This window comes from Ascaphus truei, chromosome 4 (genome assembly GCF_040206685.1).
Source record: "Ascaphus truei isolate aAscTru1 chromosome 4, aAscTru1.hap1, whole genome shotgun sequence".
NCBI lineage: Eukaryota > Metazoa > Chordata > Amphibia > Anura > Ascaphidae > Ascaphus > Ascaphus truei.
This window is the reverse complement of record NC_134486.1, coordinates 363682677-363701153: the sequence shown is the minus strand read 5'-3', so window position 1 is coordinate 363701153 and position 18477 is coordinate 363682677. Positions and strand designations below refer to the sequence as shown.

The window sequence follows — 18477 nt, the reverse complement described above, 5'->3', positions numbered from 1 at the left end:
GGCATGTAACCCCACAATTACACAGGGCTACACTTATTTTGTGGGGATTCAAATATTGAAAATCTGAATACATGTCATAACGTGTATGTTTTCTTTCACCCCCTTGCCTGTCCCCGCTTCCCATCAATGGAGCAAGACGAGGGTAACGGGTGAAGGGTTAGTGGCATCACACAGAAGGAAGGAGATCAGTAAAAGTCCTTTTGAATGTCAGTTTACCATGTTCTTTGCAAACCGACTTAAAACATAACTTTTACAAGACTTACATTATCTGATTATTTTTGGGTTGGGAGTTTTCTTTTTAAACCATTCAGGTGCCCCTATGACGTTGTCTAAAAGGAGGATCACGCTCACCGCTAAGCACAATTGGAACGAAATTAGAGGGCGCCCCTCAACCTTCCGCATGTGGTTACGTCTCGGGCCGCCTGGTCTTCAGGCAGCGAATGGGTTAAACGGTTCCAAAGAGAAACACTTTATTTTACCTGTATTGCAGTCAGTGTCCTCTGACCCTGTGATGTCATTTAAAGGGCCAGTCCCTCTAAAGACCAATGTGAAGGAAGGACTGTGGCATGTATAATAGTTTAAATTAAGCTGCTTGACAAAACAACCTAGTATTGTTATTAAATAAGGTTCCAATTTTTTTACAATTTGTATGGCAAACAAAATCTTAGGCTGTTTTTTTTTTTACAATGTGTCTAACGTCTTTTGGTAATGAGCCTGTTTTGTCAGTTCCCAAAAACACAGGTCAATTGCTCTTTGCATTTTTCTCTTTGTCATTATATTTAATTGTGAAGCCCTCATTAGTGAAAGAGATAAAGAAAAGTACAGTAGCTGATAATGCTTGAATTCAGCAGACCTGGAGAAAAGCAAAACAATCCCTTTTTAGTACCTCTTAGGCTAAGGCCCCGCTCCCAGAGTCAGCGCACCTGCGCTGCTGACAGACGGTGCGCTGAGATACACAGACCGCGATCTGCGGTCTGTAGGGAGCGGGAGCCGGAGCGGGAGGTGGGCGGGAGGTGGGAGGTTTGATCGGGAGGTGGGCGGGAGGTGGGCGGTTTGATCGGGAGGTGGGCGGGAGGTGGGCGGTTTGACAGGGAGGGGGGGGCGTGGCTTGAGCGGAGGGACCCGCTACTCTCCCCCCCCTCCCTCCACGGACTCGGGCTGGAGCTGGAAGGTAAAAGTTTAAACACACACACGCAGGCACTCATTCATACACGCGCACACACACACACAGGCAGGCACTCACGCTATCATACACACACACACGCGCGCACACACAGGCAGGCACTCATACACACACACACACGCGCGCACACACAGGCAGGCACTCACGCACTCATACACACACACACACACAGACAGAGGCAGGCACTCGGGCACACACACACACAGACAGGCACTCACGCACTCAGACACATACACACACAGACAGGCACGCACTCAGACACACACACAGAGAAAGGCACTCACCTGCTTTCACTCCACACTCCTCCCCGCTCCCCGAAGCCTCTCCTCCTCCCGAAGCCTCCCCTCCCCATTGGCTCACAGCCACACACGTCACGCGTCAAAGCTAGAAAACACCATTCTCTGGTGTCTCCAGCGGCTGACGCGCGACAGCGTGTAGTCAGCTGTGCCGCCAGTGGGGACCGGGACCGGCTCGCGAGGATTCCCCTGCTGGTGGGGAACTCGCGACATTGCCGCCCGCGCCAACGAGCGCAGCGGGACCGAGGCCTTACCTCAAATTAGTAAGCTTGTTACTTTGAGTTAAAAAAAAATGTTTTTTAATCTGCGATGTGAAACTGTGCCTATAAGATAAAACAAAGGTAATAAATACATAATTATAATGCTTAGTATTTAAAATGAATACACTTCATCCTGGAATAATACCAATATATAGGGTGAAATGTATAATAGGGATTTCCATTCTGTAATTTGATTTTTTGATTAAAGTAAGTAAAGGTGCAGGTTCAGGGGGGGCAAAGAAAAGGTTTTCAGAGACTAGTTTAGGTTATATATTTTTGTAGCTAAAGCTAGATGGAAATATAATTGTTAGTTAATTGAAAGAACCGTTGCTTGATTTTGACAGGTCAGTGCTGACATTTCCACATGTATATTAAAGCAGCACTAAAGGTCTCATTGCTTGTTTGCGTTTTGTTGTTGTAGTTTGTTATAGGATTGAAGCAGGGGGTCTCCAGAGCTGAACCCCATTAATTTTAGCTCCAGGGACTCCCTGCTTCCAGAGGTACTTGCCCCCGCAGGGGTGCCAGTATCTCTTAAGTTAGGAAACCGGTGTGCCTAATGAAATGGCCGTGTTTAAATGGCCCACGTCACACGGGCCAATAGGATGCTCTGACGTCATCCCTTGCGGCCTCCTATTGGCCCGTGTGACCGGGGGCTTTAAACTCCACGAGATACCGGCACCCCCTATGGAGTATCTCTGGAAGAAGCTGAAATGTTTGGGGTTCGGCTCCGGAGACCCCCTGCTTCAAACCTATAACATAAAAAAAAAAAAATTAGTGCTGGAGAAGACATAAGCCAATGCAATGCGCCCTACTGAATATGCTGGGAAGCGGCCTTCCCCGTGCTAGAGAATTCAGTATATGGCAATAATGGGTGCTCTAACAGTCCATAAAAAATTATTGATATATCCAATTCATCAATAGAACTATGACATCCAGCTCAACCATGGAGTGGGTAAACTAATGGGTGAGTAATATCTCCAAACTATAGCATGATTATCCTGAAGATCACAGAAAAGACATGTATATACACCCTCCACTGTGCCTCATTGGAAATAGCTTATATAGTAAACTAGCTGAGAGACCCGACGCTGCCCGGGATGTGAACCGTGCTCACACTGACACACACTGCTCATTGTTCACACTGCACACTGCACACACACACACTGCTCATTGGTCGCACTGACGCATACTGCGCACACACAGCTCACAGTGACACACACTGCACACTGCACACACACTGGTCACACTGACACACACTGCTCACTGCTCACACTGCACACACACACATACACAGCTCATTGCTCACACTGACACACTGCACACATACACTGCTCAATGGTCACACTGCACACTGCACACACACTGCTCAGACTGACACACACTGCATACTGCACACACTGCATACTGCACACACACTGCTCATTGGTCACACTGCACACACTGACACACTGCTTATTGCTCACACTGCACACAGTGCACACACACTGCTCATTGCTCACACTGCACACACACTGCTCACACTGACACACACTGCACACTGGTCATTGCTCACACTGCTCATTGCTCACACTGCACAGTGCACCACACACACACACACACACACACACACACACACACACACACACACACACACACACACACACACACACACAGAGTTACAGACAATCACAGACAGTTACACACACTCACACACAGTCACACACACTTACACACACTTTCAGTTTCAAACAGTTTCACACAGTCATAGACACTTACACAGACTTACACACACTCACACACTCTCACACTGTGAAACACTTACACACACTGTCACACACAGTTACACACTGTCACACACAGTTACACAGTCACAGACACTTACACACAGTTTCACACAGTCACAGACACTCACACACAGTCTTACACAATTAGACACACCAGCACCAACACCCGCTCCCCCCCCCTCCTCCTGCGCAGGCAGCGGGGACAATGGTGGGGAGGTGAAGCGGGGAGCGGAGGGGCATCCCCCCTCCCATCTCACGTCCTGTCACGCGGTGACAGGGGGGAGTCGGGAGCGGAGGGGCAAGAGCAGCACGTAGCATGTGGAGGGGGGGGGGGGGGAGCTCACCCGTCCTGCCGCTGCCTCACTCATCCTGCCGCTGCCTCACTGATCCGGCCGCTGCCTCACTCATCCGGCCGCTGCCTCACTCATCCGGCCGCTGCCTCACTGATCCGGCCGCTGCCTCACTCATCCTGCCGCTGCCTCACTGATCCGGCCGCTGCCTCACTCATCCGGCCGCTCCCACGTGGATGTGAGGCGGGAGGCCGCGTGTTGTGGCCGCTCCCCCGCGTGTGTCCCGGGCGCTCGCTCCGCTCCCCTGCTGACTGTTGCGGCGTCGGGGTGTGAGCTTGGGGGGGCGGGGGGGGATGAGCTTGGGGGGGGGGGGGTGAGGTGTGTGTGAGCTTGGGGGGGGGGGTGGGAATGTGTGTGTGTGTGTGTGTGTGTGTACACGGGACTCCGGGTAAGTTCGGGCACAGGGAGGGTGGGGGGGGGTGTGGAAGTTGAGGTGCGGTCCAGCTGACGGGGGAGAGTGAGGGGCACCGGGAGGGGATTGTGTGTGTGTGTCCCCGTCCGTGTCCCTGTGTGTGTGTGTGTGTGTCCTTTGGCCCGTCACTCCGCCTCAGGCCAATGAGAGGTGTGCGGGGGCGGGCCAAGGGACCAATGAGATTTCCCCTAGGGACACCGGACATCCAGGCAGGCAGGCATACAGTGCTTTCACTAATATAGTATAAGATCCAGAACTCACCCCAATCCGTAGTCAAGGGGATGATCCAAAGTGATGATTATCAAAGAATCTTACCCACTCCCAGAGCTTATGGTGTTCCTAGTGGCGTGTCCAGCCGCTTGTAGAGTTACGAGCAATCCAAGAGATAATGCAAATAAATGCACAATAGCAGCGCACTGCCCAGGGACACAGGTGTGCAAAAATGAAAAAAGATTTATTTATCTGTCAGACATGACAAAACAAGGGGGTAAGTACCCTCCAACGCGTTCCACACAAAGGTGCTTTATCAAGGAGTATGGTACAACACACTATTTGTAATGTATTCCAAATCCCCTTTGTGTCCAAGGAAAAAACACACACATATTTCAACATGAATACACACATTTAAAAAAATATACATAAAAAGATATTAAGAAGGACAGAGCTATTTAAATCTACCCAAAATACACCATTCCTATTTATTTCATTAATACAACCACCTTAGGTAGATAAGGTACCTTTTCCCATCCTTGGGATTGTTTTTTCCTTGGACACAAAGGGGATTTGGAATACATTGCAAATGGATTTCTGTATATAGGAGCCATCCTGTATACTGCTGATGTTCTGAGTAGATAGGGGGAGGAACGAACGCCTTGCCTCACCTTTAGCAAGAGGCTTTAGACCAGCATTGGTGGGGCTAACTACTATCACATACCGCCGGGTTGCCAAGACTACTGGGGGCGTGGCGTCGCCCCGATCGCGGTGGACGGGGATCGGGGCGTACTCTCAGTGTGCACCGAGTCTCAGCTAGCGGGGAGAAAAGGGAGGCGTGTCTCCTCCACTGGTCGGCGGCCGGGGGAGTGATTGGTGGTGACGTCACCAAGGGGCGTGTTTAGGTATGCAGAGATCCGTTGACAGAGGTAACGGAGGTGTATTATAATGATGAAATGACGTCATTTAAAAGCGTTTTTGGCGCAAAATTGTAATTGTTACTGCATTGTATAAAAAGGTCCCCTAGTGTGTTGTACCATACTCCTTGATAAAGCACCTTTGTGTGAAACGCGTTGGAGGGTACTTACCCCCTTGTTTTGTCATGTCTGACAGATCAATAAATCTTTTTTCATTTTTGCACACCTGTGTCCCTGGGCAGTGCGCTGCTATTGTGCATTTATTTGCATTATCTCTTGGATTGCCCGTGCTAGAGAAGACTGTAGTGCAATTAATTTGAATTAAGCGGAATGCAATGTGCTACTGTATATGCCACTAGAGTAAATCACACCAGTTTGGAGAATTTTCCATGTTTGAAGAGATTATTGACCACAGACAGCAATTTGAAAAAACAAAAAAACCAACACATTTTATTATTTACATAGGATTGTAATCAGAAAGCAGATATTTTATGACATGTTATTTCTTTCCCCCGTTATCTTCTGGATTTCCATTTCACCTTCTTGCTAAAGTTCTTTTTGAAAAGTCGTTGTTCTATTAAGCACACCTCGTAATGGATCACCGACACCTCCACCCTCAGAAGGAAAGAGAAGAGCGTCAAAACAAAGTGATAACTTCTGGGGAAGTTTGACTCTTCATATAACGTCCAGTGTTTACAAAACCTGCAAGAAAAATGAAGAAAAACACGTTATAAAAGCCCCGCGCCAGCGGCTCACGTGAAAATGTATGTGATGTCGGCTATTAACCTTTTCACTGACAAAGAGAGCAGATAGGCAGTTTTACAAGGGTTTGCCTGTCTGAGAGAAAAGAGTTTGCACAACAAAGTCTGTATGTTACCAATCAGAAGAACTAAAACTTTACATGCAATTATTGCCCCGGCTGGAGAATTTAAAGACCTTTTACTAAACAGGTCACCCTTACATTTTCAATTAGGAGCCAGACGTTCACTCTCTCCCCTTAATCCCCCCACCCCCATTGACAATGGTGGAGAGAAATAATAATTACATATTTTAATAGGGGGGGGGGACACTCACTGATAACATGATTATGCTTCAGCAATTATGGTATCACCATATAGTACTCACATCCCATCCATGCTCCTCTCCTATATATTCTCACTCTACTGGAACATCACACAATACTTCAAGATCGCTCCAGCATTTCGGTACACACCTGACCGAGGTCATTAAGCAGTGCCAAGGCTGTGCTCTTGGAGCTCCGTGAACAAGTGCTACATCTAAATCCTTCCATTATGCCTGTGATCGTGAAAACTGGGAAGCGCAATCTGAGGGTAATTGGCAACATCATTTTAACGCAGTATTTTAAGCAATATCCTACGTGTGTTTTTTTTAATCAGTTCTGTTCTGAGAAAATACTTGTAGCATTTAAAAAAGTATATTTTAAAGACATTTTTAATGTTTCTAATGTAGGAAGCATTTCCAAAGTGACTGCCCCCTTCCCCTTCTGATTGGCTTTGGCTCTTGAGCCCCACCCTCTCTCTAGCAGTGCACCAATTGTATCTAGTAACTGCCCAGTCAATCCTATTCCAGGACTACGTTGCCCACAATGCTGTGCAAGAACTGGATTAAATAACCCGGAGCAAGCGATCGATTACAGGAGAACGGATCGATCTGCAGCTCAGCTAATCACTTGTCACTGTGCAGATTGTATTGATGCACATATTGTAGGGAATTTTTTTTTTTTTAAACGGCAGCTTGAACTGCCGCTTTAAGCGGCAAAAGCAACGTTTGAGAGATTCTGGACAAAAGAATATTTAACTTATTTGCCATTTTGTTTCAGTCAGCAAATGAAAATATGCTTTGGAGAGGAGATAATAGAGAGACCAGGAGCGGCTCCTGAACTGGGCCAGGGTGCAGCTACATGACAGTAATGGCTTTCCACAGTTCCGATAGTGGGGTACTGTACTTTGAAGTGAAGGAAGAAGAGACAACGATAAAAACCAGTGTCAAATCTGGTCTTTTCAGAGCCTGTCCCATGTTCCTCAGCTAAAGCATGTGGGTGTTTAATAGCTTAAAATTAAAAATATATATATATTTTGAGAAGGGATTTTGGCCTCGGAAAGCTGCTCCAGGCTCCCAGCAAATTAGGGTTTTCAGGAGCAAATTTCCCCAGGAGAGATGGGGTGGTGACATTTACATTGCAATGGGATTTTCAGGGGGTTTCTGGACATTCGTAAGCCATTAAGGCCCATTCTCTCGTCCAATCACAAACCAGGCCGATTGTCTACTTTGTATTATTATTTCTTTTTACACGAAAGCAGCAGCAGACTCAGATCTGTAAACCATGAGTATTGGTGGTGAAGAGGACGTGTCTGCGACAGTATCAGCTCATCTGAACCTTGTGCAAGTACCTTTCTCTTTGGGATTACATTAGGGAACAAATGAAGATTGCGAGTATGTGCTCACTGGGCCTGCCAGTGCTAGGTACAATAACACCCAATGCTACACTGTTGGTGATGTGAAACAAACAAATATTGCGCTCATTCGTGGTAAATAAGGATTAAGTGATAATGTGATCAAAACAAATATAACCTTAGTATAGGGAGGTTTTGTGCTGCTGCTCTTGGGGGATGGCTCAGCTATCCAGCTAGTACAGAAAAAAGAAAAAGAAAACAGCGCAAAAAAACCACATGGTGTAGTATTAAAAATAAATTTTATAAAGTTAAATGGTGATTATTGCACGTACATCAATAAAAGCATAATTCAGCATGACATGTTAGGGACATGTTACCACTCGCAGGAAACAGCTATGTGCAGGCTGGTGTGTATCTGGATCGTCCTCTGGTCCTCTATATACAGCTCAGCAAAGGGTTGCACGTCTCTTAGATGGTCCTCCTTGTAAGGTGTTCGCCAGTCTCCGTCAAACCGCTTTAGTGAGAAGTTTGTGTCTCTTTCAGGGATCTCCCTGCAGCAGCCGTCAGCTTTCCCTGAAGAAGTATCTATTACGAAACGCGTAGGAGAGGGCGCGTTCCAATACCTTCCTAATGTGAACCCCATTGTGGTTATAATTTACTGCATAATTTGAGTTGATGACCTGTGGGACTCCCATTTCGCTGAACACTGTGAGCAGAGAGACGCGAGCATAGACGGACGCCGTCTGATGACGTCAGACGCCATTGCGGTCAATCCGGAACTGCCTGTGAGGATATCGTGTCGGAGCTGACGGCTGCTGCAGGGAGATCCCTGAAAGAGACACAAACTTCTCACTAAAGCGGTTTGACGGAGACTGGCGAACACCTTACAAGGAGGACCATCTAAGAGACGTGCAACCCTTTGCTGAGCTGTATATAGAGGACCAGAGGACGATCCAGATACACACCAGCCTGCACATAGCTGTTTCCTGCGAGTGGTAACATGTCCCTAACATGTCATGCTGAATTATGCTTTTATTGATGTACGTGCAATAATCACCATTTAACTTTATAAAATGTATTTTTAATACTACACCATGAGGTTTTTTTGCGCTGTTTTCTTTTTCTTTTTTCTACACTGTTGGTGCCCTACAAAAATAAATTATGCATGGGTCAGACCACATTACCCCCTTAACTACCGAAGGAGACTGCAATGCAAAGCAATGTATTGTAGGTCCGTGACAGCAACATGGGTTAATTGTACAGTAGAAAAAAAGAAAAGGGAATTCCCGCCTGGAAGATGGAACAACCTCAGTGTAATCTAGTAATACAAGCTATCATGCTACTTGTTTCTAGGCAAAATGTTTCACTGCTATGAAGTCTTGCAATACATTGCTCATCGGATCTCTCTGCCACTGAATGTCCTGCATACCTGCACTTTATTAACTGCACTAAATGAAGGTTGCAGTGCAGTGAAAGCACTCACCCTTTTCTACAAGTTATACTATTTACTTTAGACACATTTAGTAGCATCAAGATAAAATGAGTATCATGGCATATTCCAGGGTCCATTCAATTGATACAGTGCCCACAGGACCTAGAGATTCCTATAACAACTTATTGTATTGTATGTCTTTATTTATATAGCGCCATTAGTGTACATAGCGCTTCACAGTAGTAATACATGTGGTAATCAAATAAATAACAGATAATATAAATAACAGATCATGGGAATAAGTGCTTTAGACATAAAAGTAACATTTCGGAAGAGGAGTCCCTGCCCTGAGGAGCTTACATTCTAATTGGTAGGTAGGGAGAACGTACAGAGACAGTAGGAGGGAGTTCTGGTAAGTGCGTCTGCAGGGGGCCAATCTTTATGTATCCTGTGTTCAGAATATCCACAGTGCTATTCATATGCTTCTTTAAGCAAGTGTGTCTTAAGGTGGGTCTTAAAGGTGGATAGAGAGGGTGCTAGTCGGGTACTGAGGGGAAGGGCATTCCAGAGGTGTGGGGCAGTCAGTGAAAAAGGTTTAAGGCGGGAGAGGGCTTTAGATACAAAGGGGGTAGAAAGTAGACATCCTTGAGCAGAACGCAAGAGTCGGGATGGTGCATAGCGAGAAATTAGGGCTGAGATGTAAGGAGGAGCAGAAGAGTGTAAAGCTTTAAAAGTGAGGAGAAGAATGGAGTGTGAGATGCGGGATTTGATCGGAAGCCAGGAGAGGGATTTCATGAGGGGAGATGCTGAGACAGATCTAGGAAAGAGTAGAGTGATTCTGGCAGCAGCATTTAGGATAGATTGTAGGGGAGACAGGTGAGAGGCAGGAAGGCCAGACAGCAGGAGGTTACAGTAATCAAGACGGGAGAGAATGAGGGCCTGAGTCAGAGTTTTAGCAGTCGAACAACAGAGGAAAGGGCGTATCTTAGTTATATTGAGGAGGAAAAAGCGACAAGTTTTAGAAATGTTTTGAATGTGAGGGGCGAATGTGAGAGAGGAGTCGAGTGTGACCCCTAGGCAGCGTGCTTGGGCTACTGGGTGAATGATTGTAGTTCCAACAGTAATGTGGAAGGAGGTAGTAGGGCCAGGTTTGGGAGGAAGTATGAGGAGCTCTGTTTTAGCCATGTTGAGTTTAAGGCGTCGGAGGGCCATCCAGGATGATATAGCAGAGAGACATTCAGAAACTTTGGTTTGTACAGCAGGTGTAAGGTCAGGTGTTGAAAAGTATATTTGTGTGTCGTCGGCATAGAGGTGATAATTAAACCCAAAAGATGTTATTAGGTCACCTAGAGAGAGTGTGTACAGAGAAAAGAGAAGAGGTTCATATAGCGCTTTTCTCTGAATGGGATGCTAAGCGCTTCACAATTACAGTATAGTGCGCGGTACTCACTATAAGTCCATGATGATAACAGAGTTCTGATATGCTTTCTGTCTCTGCTTTGCAATGTGCTGCTGGGCTCTCTGATGACAGCGAGGGGGCAGCTATAACTTTTTAATAAGGATTTCACGTGCGTGTGTGTGTATATATATATATATATATATATATATTTATTTTTTTAATGTTATTTAAGGGACCTTGCAAGAGAAATAAATGATAAGCAACTTCATTACTGTTGCTATTAAATGGGCAGTTTAACCTAATGGGGCAAAGATTAATAGAAATAATAATAAACAAAAACTACTCTGAAAAAACAGCAATTCCACCTACAGTATTCTTTCATATTGATATCTTTTTAATTTTTTTTTACAGAATTTGAACTAGGGGCTTCTGGGCCATTAGGATGTTGCAATGTTATCATAGGGATGATGATATGGCTTCCTGTTCGATGGCTGCGGGCGCCCTCTTTGACAATCCAATATTAAAATAGTTCCTGGGACCATGAGATACTTACCGGTTTAGCTTTTGGTGTTCATTCATGAATTTTCAAAGAGGGAATCCGTGTTCATCCAGTAGGAAGCCATAACATGATGACATGGCTGCTTCCTAATGGCCTGCAAATCCCGTAGGATTTGGCAGCCGTTATAATTTCCCAAGTGGTAGCAGAAATACCCTTCAACAAATCATGTATCTCAGGAACCGGGGATCCCTGGAGCTAAATAGAGTGGTTCAGCTCCAGGGGAGTATTTTACATAATAAAACAGTAGACATATCCTTTACAGCACGGGAGGCCATCTCCAGTTCTCAAGGGCCACCAACAGGTCAGGTTTTCAGGATATCCCTGCTTCAGCACAGATGGCTCAATCAGTGGCTCAGTCGTCGACTGAGCCACCTGTGCTGAAGCAGGGATATCCTAAAAACCTGATCTGCCGATGGCCGTTAAAGACTGGAATTGGCCACCATTGCTTTACAGCATTTCATTTGCTTTCCATTCTGTCGGAAACATAGAGAGCTGGACATAGTTTACCACTGGTGATCTCTCAGCCTCTCGAGACTGTAGCATAACCTTCAGGCTGCACTAGTCTGCGCGGCTGTGACATCACCCGTCACCTCTCTGTCCTACTTTCCATGTCCCAGACGGAACTGAACGAGAATGGAAAACCAGGAAGAATTAAAACTCCACTGAAGTTTCGGTGAGTCTTTTGCTTTCAGGCTGTCTAAACCTGAGCATTTTATTAGTTTGAAAAGAAATCCTTCTTTTGCCCGGAGTAAGTTAGATTGGTCCTTTTAGCAATTTAACAATGCAATTGGTTTCTTTGCAAGGGAAAAATGTGTTTCTAGACCACGAGAAGAACAATTTATAATGGTGCTAATATAAAGGTTGTTTTGTTATACCTGATATACACAGCACTCCCGGTGAATACCCCCTGAATATCAAATCTCTTTAACTCAATGAAGAATTTAATCCGCTTCAGCGAATATAGAATAAGCCCCTAAGTGTTAATTTGAATAAAGTACAAAATAATACAACATAATAATAGGTCCACACATAGCTGCTTCTCTGTGCTGGGAAAGATTTGTAGGCCCATTCATTTAAATTGAGATGACCTCTTAAGTACAGGGAAACAGCTTCACAGCATATTAAAAAGGGCCTAAGTGAGGTAGGTATTCCTGAGAGGAAAGGAGCCGAGGGCCCCTATATAATATGCCGTGAAGCCGTTTCCCAGTGCTGGAGAAGAGATCATCTCTATTCAAATGAAGAGCACTAAATTCTTATACAGTACAGGGAAGCAAGTTCACAGCATATTGAATAAGGGCCAATATGGGTGTCAAATGACTGAATAAACACACTCATCAAGGACCTCTGCTCTGATTTGGTAACTCCGTCGTATGCCTCTACTCTGCTCTTACTGTGACAGCCGATAATATCTCTTGGCAAGAGAGGAAAATGTCTCTCTATAGATATTATCGTCATGGAAACTAACAACATGCCAACAAGGGAATAATCTGATGGATTCTAGTTGCACACGAATGGGTGCTGAAGAAACAGAATAAATATACTGTACCGACCATACAGTATTGCTCAGCAATTTCACATTTGGGATAAGCAAAAATGTTCCCATCTTCAGGTCCAGCTCACCAAGAGCATTGCTCTGGAAAGCTGGTCTTCGAGGCAGCAGTCCTGGCAACCACTTATGCGTTTGTTTTTTTACATAGGTTTGAAGCAGGGGGTCTCCGAGCTGAATCATGTTCATTTCATCTCCTGCTTCCTGAGATATTAACATGCACAGGTGCTGCCAGTATCTCTGCGCAGGTTAAAGCTCCTGCCTCACGTTGGCCAATAGAAAGCCACAATGGCTGATGTCAGAGCTTCCGATTGGCCTGCAGGACGTGGGTCATTTAAACTGCAATAGTCATGGCCCAGTCGGGACTCCTACCAACAGCACCAGTGTTATTTTGGGGAGCAGGGGAGTATCATGATCTGAAATCAACACGGTTCAGCTACCGTGACCCCCTGCTTTAAACCTTTATTAAAATAAGTAAACAAAATCCTAACAGAAAAGATATTACCTACTCATTTATTTTATGCAGCTGTGCTATCACAACCCATCACATTAACAATAGAATCTAGATAAGCATCAACTCCGAGCCGTCAAGGATCCCCCCCATTCCGGAGAGCAAGAAGGGGCAGCACACGTGGGAGATTTCCACGAGACTCATTCTCACCTCGGGAGCAGGGGATCCAATCTCTGTCGGGGCAGTTATGGCACGAGTGTTCGAGGTTATGATGTAAAGGAGTGGAGTAATACCACAAATGGGCTGGGTTATGACAGAGCAGGGTTACAATGTAAATGGGCAGGGTTAAGACAGGGCAGGGTTACAATGTAAATGGGCAGGGTTATGTCTGACACAGAGCCCTTAGACTCACGGAAATTGGGTGAGTGTTGACAGGGCTGTCACCTAAGTCCAGGTCTGAAAATACTCTGGGTGCAGTCACCAACAATAACAACATTTATAGGAGTGCCAAAAACGTGCAAGTGCTAAGCCATTTAATACCTCTTCTACCACTTTTAACATTTGTATTATAGCTTAAGTCCCGGGATATGTTTACATTTCTTAAAGGTGATTTTCAGGGTAATTCCCTGAAAATATTGTTTCACAATAATGTTTTCTAAGAAAAACAGAAAAGTACTACAGGAAATCCCAGTGATATATGGAGACAGAGACACATGCGCGCACGAAATATTGTCTGACAATGTACACCTCTGTTGTACACAGAATACAGGGAAAAAATGTGACTTGCCCAAGGTTACAAGGAGAGCTGACAAGGATTTTAACTGGTTTTACCTGCTTGAAAGACAGTGACATTAGTTATTCTTGAAGTTCATATTTGCTTGGATAGGATTCTTTTTTCTAAAATTGATCTGAGAAGTTTGAATTCTCGAACTGCTGGACTCTAACCCTCTCATCCTTATGGATAATGATTCTCATCTAGTTCACTGTAGGTGGATTCCATTAATCAAGACATCCTCTCTCCTCCTCACATTGTACTCCTCCTCTTCGGAACTCTCCTCCTAACTCCTTGACTCTTTTTCCTCTGTCACACAGGAGGAAGTGTCATTGCTGATCTCATCCTCTCCTTTTACTGCTTGCCCACATTCCCTCCCATCTCATCAAACCTCTTGCCCATACATTAATCCCTACACTCACATATTTTCAAGTTTTGTGGCCAACTCTAGGCCTCACTCCCCAAATCCAATTACACTTCCCCAATCCCTATTGTACTTTCAAGTTTTCATGTTTGTGTTCTATATTTTTTGCTATCCATGTCAGTTGTACACCATATATTTCTTGTACTTTATATTGTTTGATATTCTTTTTACACACACATTGTTGGTGCTCTATGTTTTATTTATATATATATATTTGTTTTTAAATCAACCTCTTGGTTTAAGTTTAAGTGTATATATGATGTAATTTGTTCCTTCCTTTCCTTCACGTTTCTATAATAGACAAGAATAACACATTGGTCTGATATTATTGCTGCTTGTATACAACTCATATAGAACCATTATTGGTTGTGAAAGGATTAGGACCACTACAAGCGTATGACATTACAATACCACATTTTATTAATTAAGCTCTATTCACACACATATATATGGTCCACATAAGGTGGTACAAGGATATGTAAAACCTAAAAACATCTTTTCAGCAGTTGTGGGCACTTTTTATAGATATACATTGTCCTTCCTATACTTTCCAAACTTTAAGTGACAAAAGGCACTACAACGCTGAATCCCTTCAATGTATTGATATAAGCAATGAGCAGATGAACAGGACTGGACAAGGGGTTAGACAGACTGATGTGTAGTAAAGTCCCCAGATGGACTGATGATCCCTGAAGGGTAAGATGTGTGGCTTGAAAAACCCCCAATCAAACACTCATTGTGATGGTTCCTGGACTCTCAATAAGTATTCTCAAAAAATAATGAAAAATACTCACAAATGCCCCTTAGTCCAATGTCCTGATGTGCGTGCCGCCCGGTGAAGAGATGTTGGTCTTGAAGAACAAAAGAAAATACTGGCGCACAGCCAAGAGTGGGTCCCAAACAATGTTGTGTTAAAAAATCTTCTTTATTAATCCATCTAAAAAAGTGGAGGTAAACACCCTCCTACGCGTTTCATGTTGAAAAAACACTTTATCAAGGAGTGTTAGTGTTTTTTCAACACGAAATGCGTAGGAGGGTGTTTACCTCCACTTTTTTAGATGGATTAATAAAGAAGATTTTATGTTCTTCCTATACTTTCCACTGAGATCTTATATTAATTTTTGTGTTTTAAACTATGTGGGAGGCAGGCACACGGACTTAAGCAAAAGTTAATTTAATGCGCCATAAAACCAACGTTTCGGCAGGGAGATGCTGCCTTTTTCAAGGCCCTCACCTAGCATATTGGCTACTTCTGGGACCCATGGAACTCCCTGGACACAGAGCACTGGCAGCTAAGTACCCCTCACTAACCTATTACGGAGTGCCTACATTTGCTTTTCTTTTAAACAATGTGGGAAACACCCCTTTTTCCATATATTGATTAGTCGGCACAAAGGTTTAAGATTGGTTATATCATGTTGCAAACGCTCCTTAGGAAACGAAAAAGATCCACGAAACGTGTAAAGCCGACAACAGCACAGCAGGAAGTCTCATCAACGGCGCAGTCCAGGAATTCTCAAGAGCATAACATCCACCAGCTGCGTCACGGTCGCTAAGAGGAGATGGAAACTGCGTTTGGCTGGAGTTGATGCCCAGCAGGACAGTAGCACATGACATCGGTGGTCTGCCGGGGAGTCTAGGAGAGTGAAGGTCACCACTTAATGTGCTTTTTTTTTGTTTTGTTTTTTAAATCAAGCACTGTGCTTGTGAGGGCATATATAGGAGTTTTATTTTATTCCGATTTATATAATGCGCAATATACGAGAGAAGGTGTGTGTGTGTGTGATACACGAGAGCAGGTGTGTGTGCGTAATACACGAGAGCATGTGTGTGTGTGTGTAATACACGAGAGCACCAAACATCTGTAAACAAACTTTATATGGAATGTAACAGACTTCATACTATAGGGTTATTTTACTTGCTAGCACATCTGGTTACTTTTATACATTATTAAGGTAGGAGGGATACTTTCAATGGCTAACTGATGTTTAAGAAAAAGAGTGCAAACTTACATGACCACCCAGGTCCCTTCTTCAGGCTTGTTACAATAGATGCCGATTTAGGAACATATACAGTTGTGTGAAAAAGAAAGTACACCCTCTTTGAATTCTATGGATTTACATATCAGGACATAATAACAATCATCTGTTCCTAAGCAGGTCTTAAAATTAGGTAAATTCAACCTCAGATGAACACATGATTTTACACCGTGTCATGATTTATTTAACAAAAATAAAGCCAAAATGGAGAAGGTATGTGTGAAAACTAAGTATACCTTATGATTCAATAGCTTGTAGAACCACCTTTACCAGCAATAACTTGAAGTAATCGTTTCCTGTGTGACTATCAGTCCCTCACATCGTTGTGGAGGAATTTTGGCCCACTCTTCTTTACAACGTTGCTTCAGTTCATTGAGGTTTGCGGGCATTTGTTTATGCACAGCTCTCTTAAGGTCCAGCCACAACATTTCAATCGGGTTGAGGTCTGGACTTTGACTGGGCCATTGCAACACCTTGATTCCTTTCTTTTTCAGCCATTCTGTTGTAGATTTGCTGGTGTGCTTGGGATCATTGTCCTGTTGCATGACCCAATTTCGGCCAAGATTTAGCTGTCGGACAGATGGCCTCACATTTGACTCTAGAATACTTTGGTATACAGAGGTGTTCATAATCGACTCAATGACTGCAAGGTTCCCAGGTCCTGTGGCTGCAAAACAAGCCCAAATCATCACCCCTCCACCACCGTGCTTGACAGTTGGTATGAGGTGTTTGTGCTGATATGCTGTGTTTGGTTTTTGCCAAACGTGGAGCTGTGCATTATGGCAAAACATCTCCACTTTGGTCTAGTCTGTCCAAAGGACATTGTTTCAGAAGTCTTGTGGTTTGTTCAGATGCAACTTTGCAAACCTAATCCATGCTGCCATGTTCTTTATAGAGAGAAGAGGCTTTCTCCTGGCAACCCTTCCAAACAAACCATACTTGTTCAGTCTTTTTCTAATTGTACTGTCATGAACTTTAACATTTAACATGCTAACTGAGGCCTGTATGTCTGAGTCTGTTTTTTTTGCAATTTCTCTGAGCATTGTACGGTCTGACCTTGGGGTGAATTTGCTTGGTCGTCCACTCCTGGAAAGATTGGCAACTGTCTTGAATGTTTTTCACTTTTGAATAATCTTTCTCACTGCAGAATGATGGACTTAAATGGCCTTGTAACCCTTCCCAGATTGATGGGCAGCAACAATTGCTTCTCTAAGATCATTGCTGATGTCTTTCCTGCTTGGCATTGTGTTAACACACACCTGAATGCTCCAGACCAGCAAACTGCTAAAACTTCGGCTTTTATAGAGGTGGTCACACTTGCTGATGATCAATTAATCAAGGGCATTTGATTAGCAGCACCTGTCTGCTACTTAGCATCTTAATTCCTATGAAAGCAGTAAGGGTGTACTTAGTTTTTCACACATAGCTTTTCCATTTTGGCTTTATTTTTGTTAAATAAATCATGACACGGTGTAATATATCAAGTGTTGTTGTTCATCTGAGGTTGTATTTACCTAATTTTAAGACCTGCTAAGGAACAGATGATTGTTATGTCCTGATATGTAAAACCATAGAATTCAAAGAGGGTGTACTTTCTTTTTCACACAACTGTATACTGTATGTGCAGGGCACAATACTTCAATTCGGTGATATAAAACAGTGTCACACAAATGGTTAGTGTCACACGATAATGTGAGAGGCAAATGCTGGGGAGATATACAGTACAGTAAGGACGGAGGTGGGAAGAGTCGTTATTTGGTGGAGGGAATCTCAAGTGCTCAGTGTCTCATAGAGTGTACAGTACATCGAGGTAACACATAAGATAGCACATTAGTAAAACAGAAACGTTACGTGGTAGGAGACTTTCCTAGAGGATGAATGCGACATACTGTAAGGAATGATTCTTGTGGGCATATGCTTTCACCAACTGCTGGAAGGCTCTTGTTCATGTAGAAGAATGTACCTGCACAACAAAGCACCTGTAATACAACACTGTGTTTACATTTCTCCAACCACCAGTGTCACGGTAGATATGTAATGGCATACAGAG

General features: G+C 44.1%; 1 protein-coding gene across 1 annotated transcript in view; it reads right to left on the bottom strand.

The window, feature by feature from the left end:
- Nucleotides 1-5813: 5813 nt before the first annotated feature.
- Nucleotides 5814-18477, bottom strand: part of TAF1B (TATA-box binding protein associated factor, RNA polymerase I subunit B) — a 133080-nt gene continuing 120416 nt past the window's right edge. Inside the window, exon 16 of the mRNA XM_075598345.1 lies at nt 5814-6093. Coding sequence (XP_075454460.1) covers nt 5907-6093 — 187 coding nt within the window. The 3' untranslated portion in view covers nt 5814-5906. The remainder of the gene's footprint in view (nt 6094-18477) is intronic.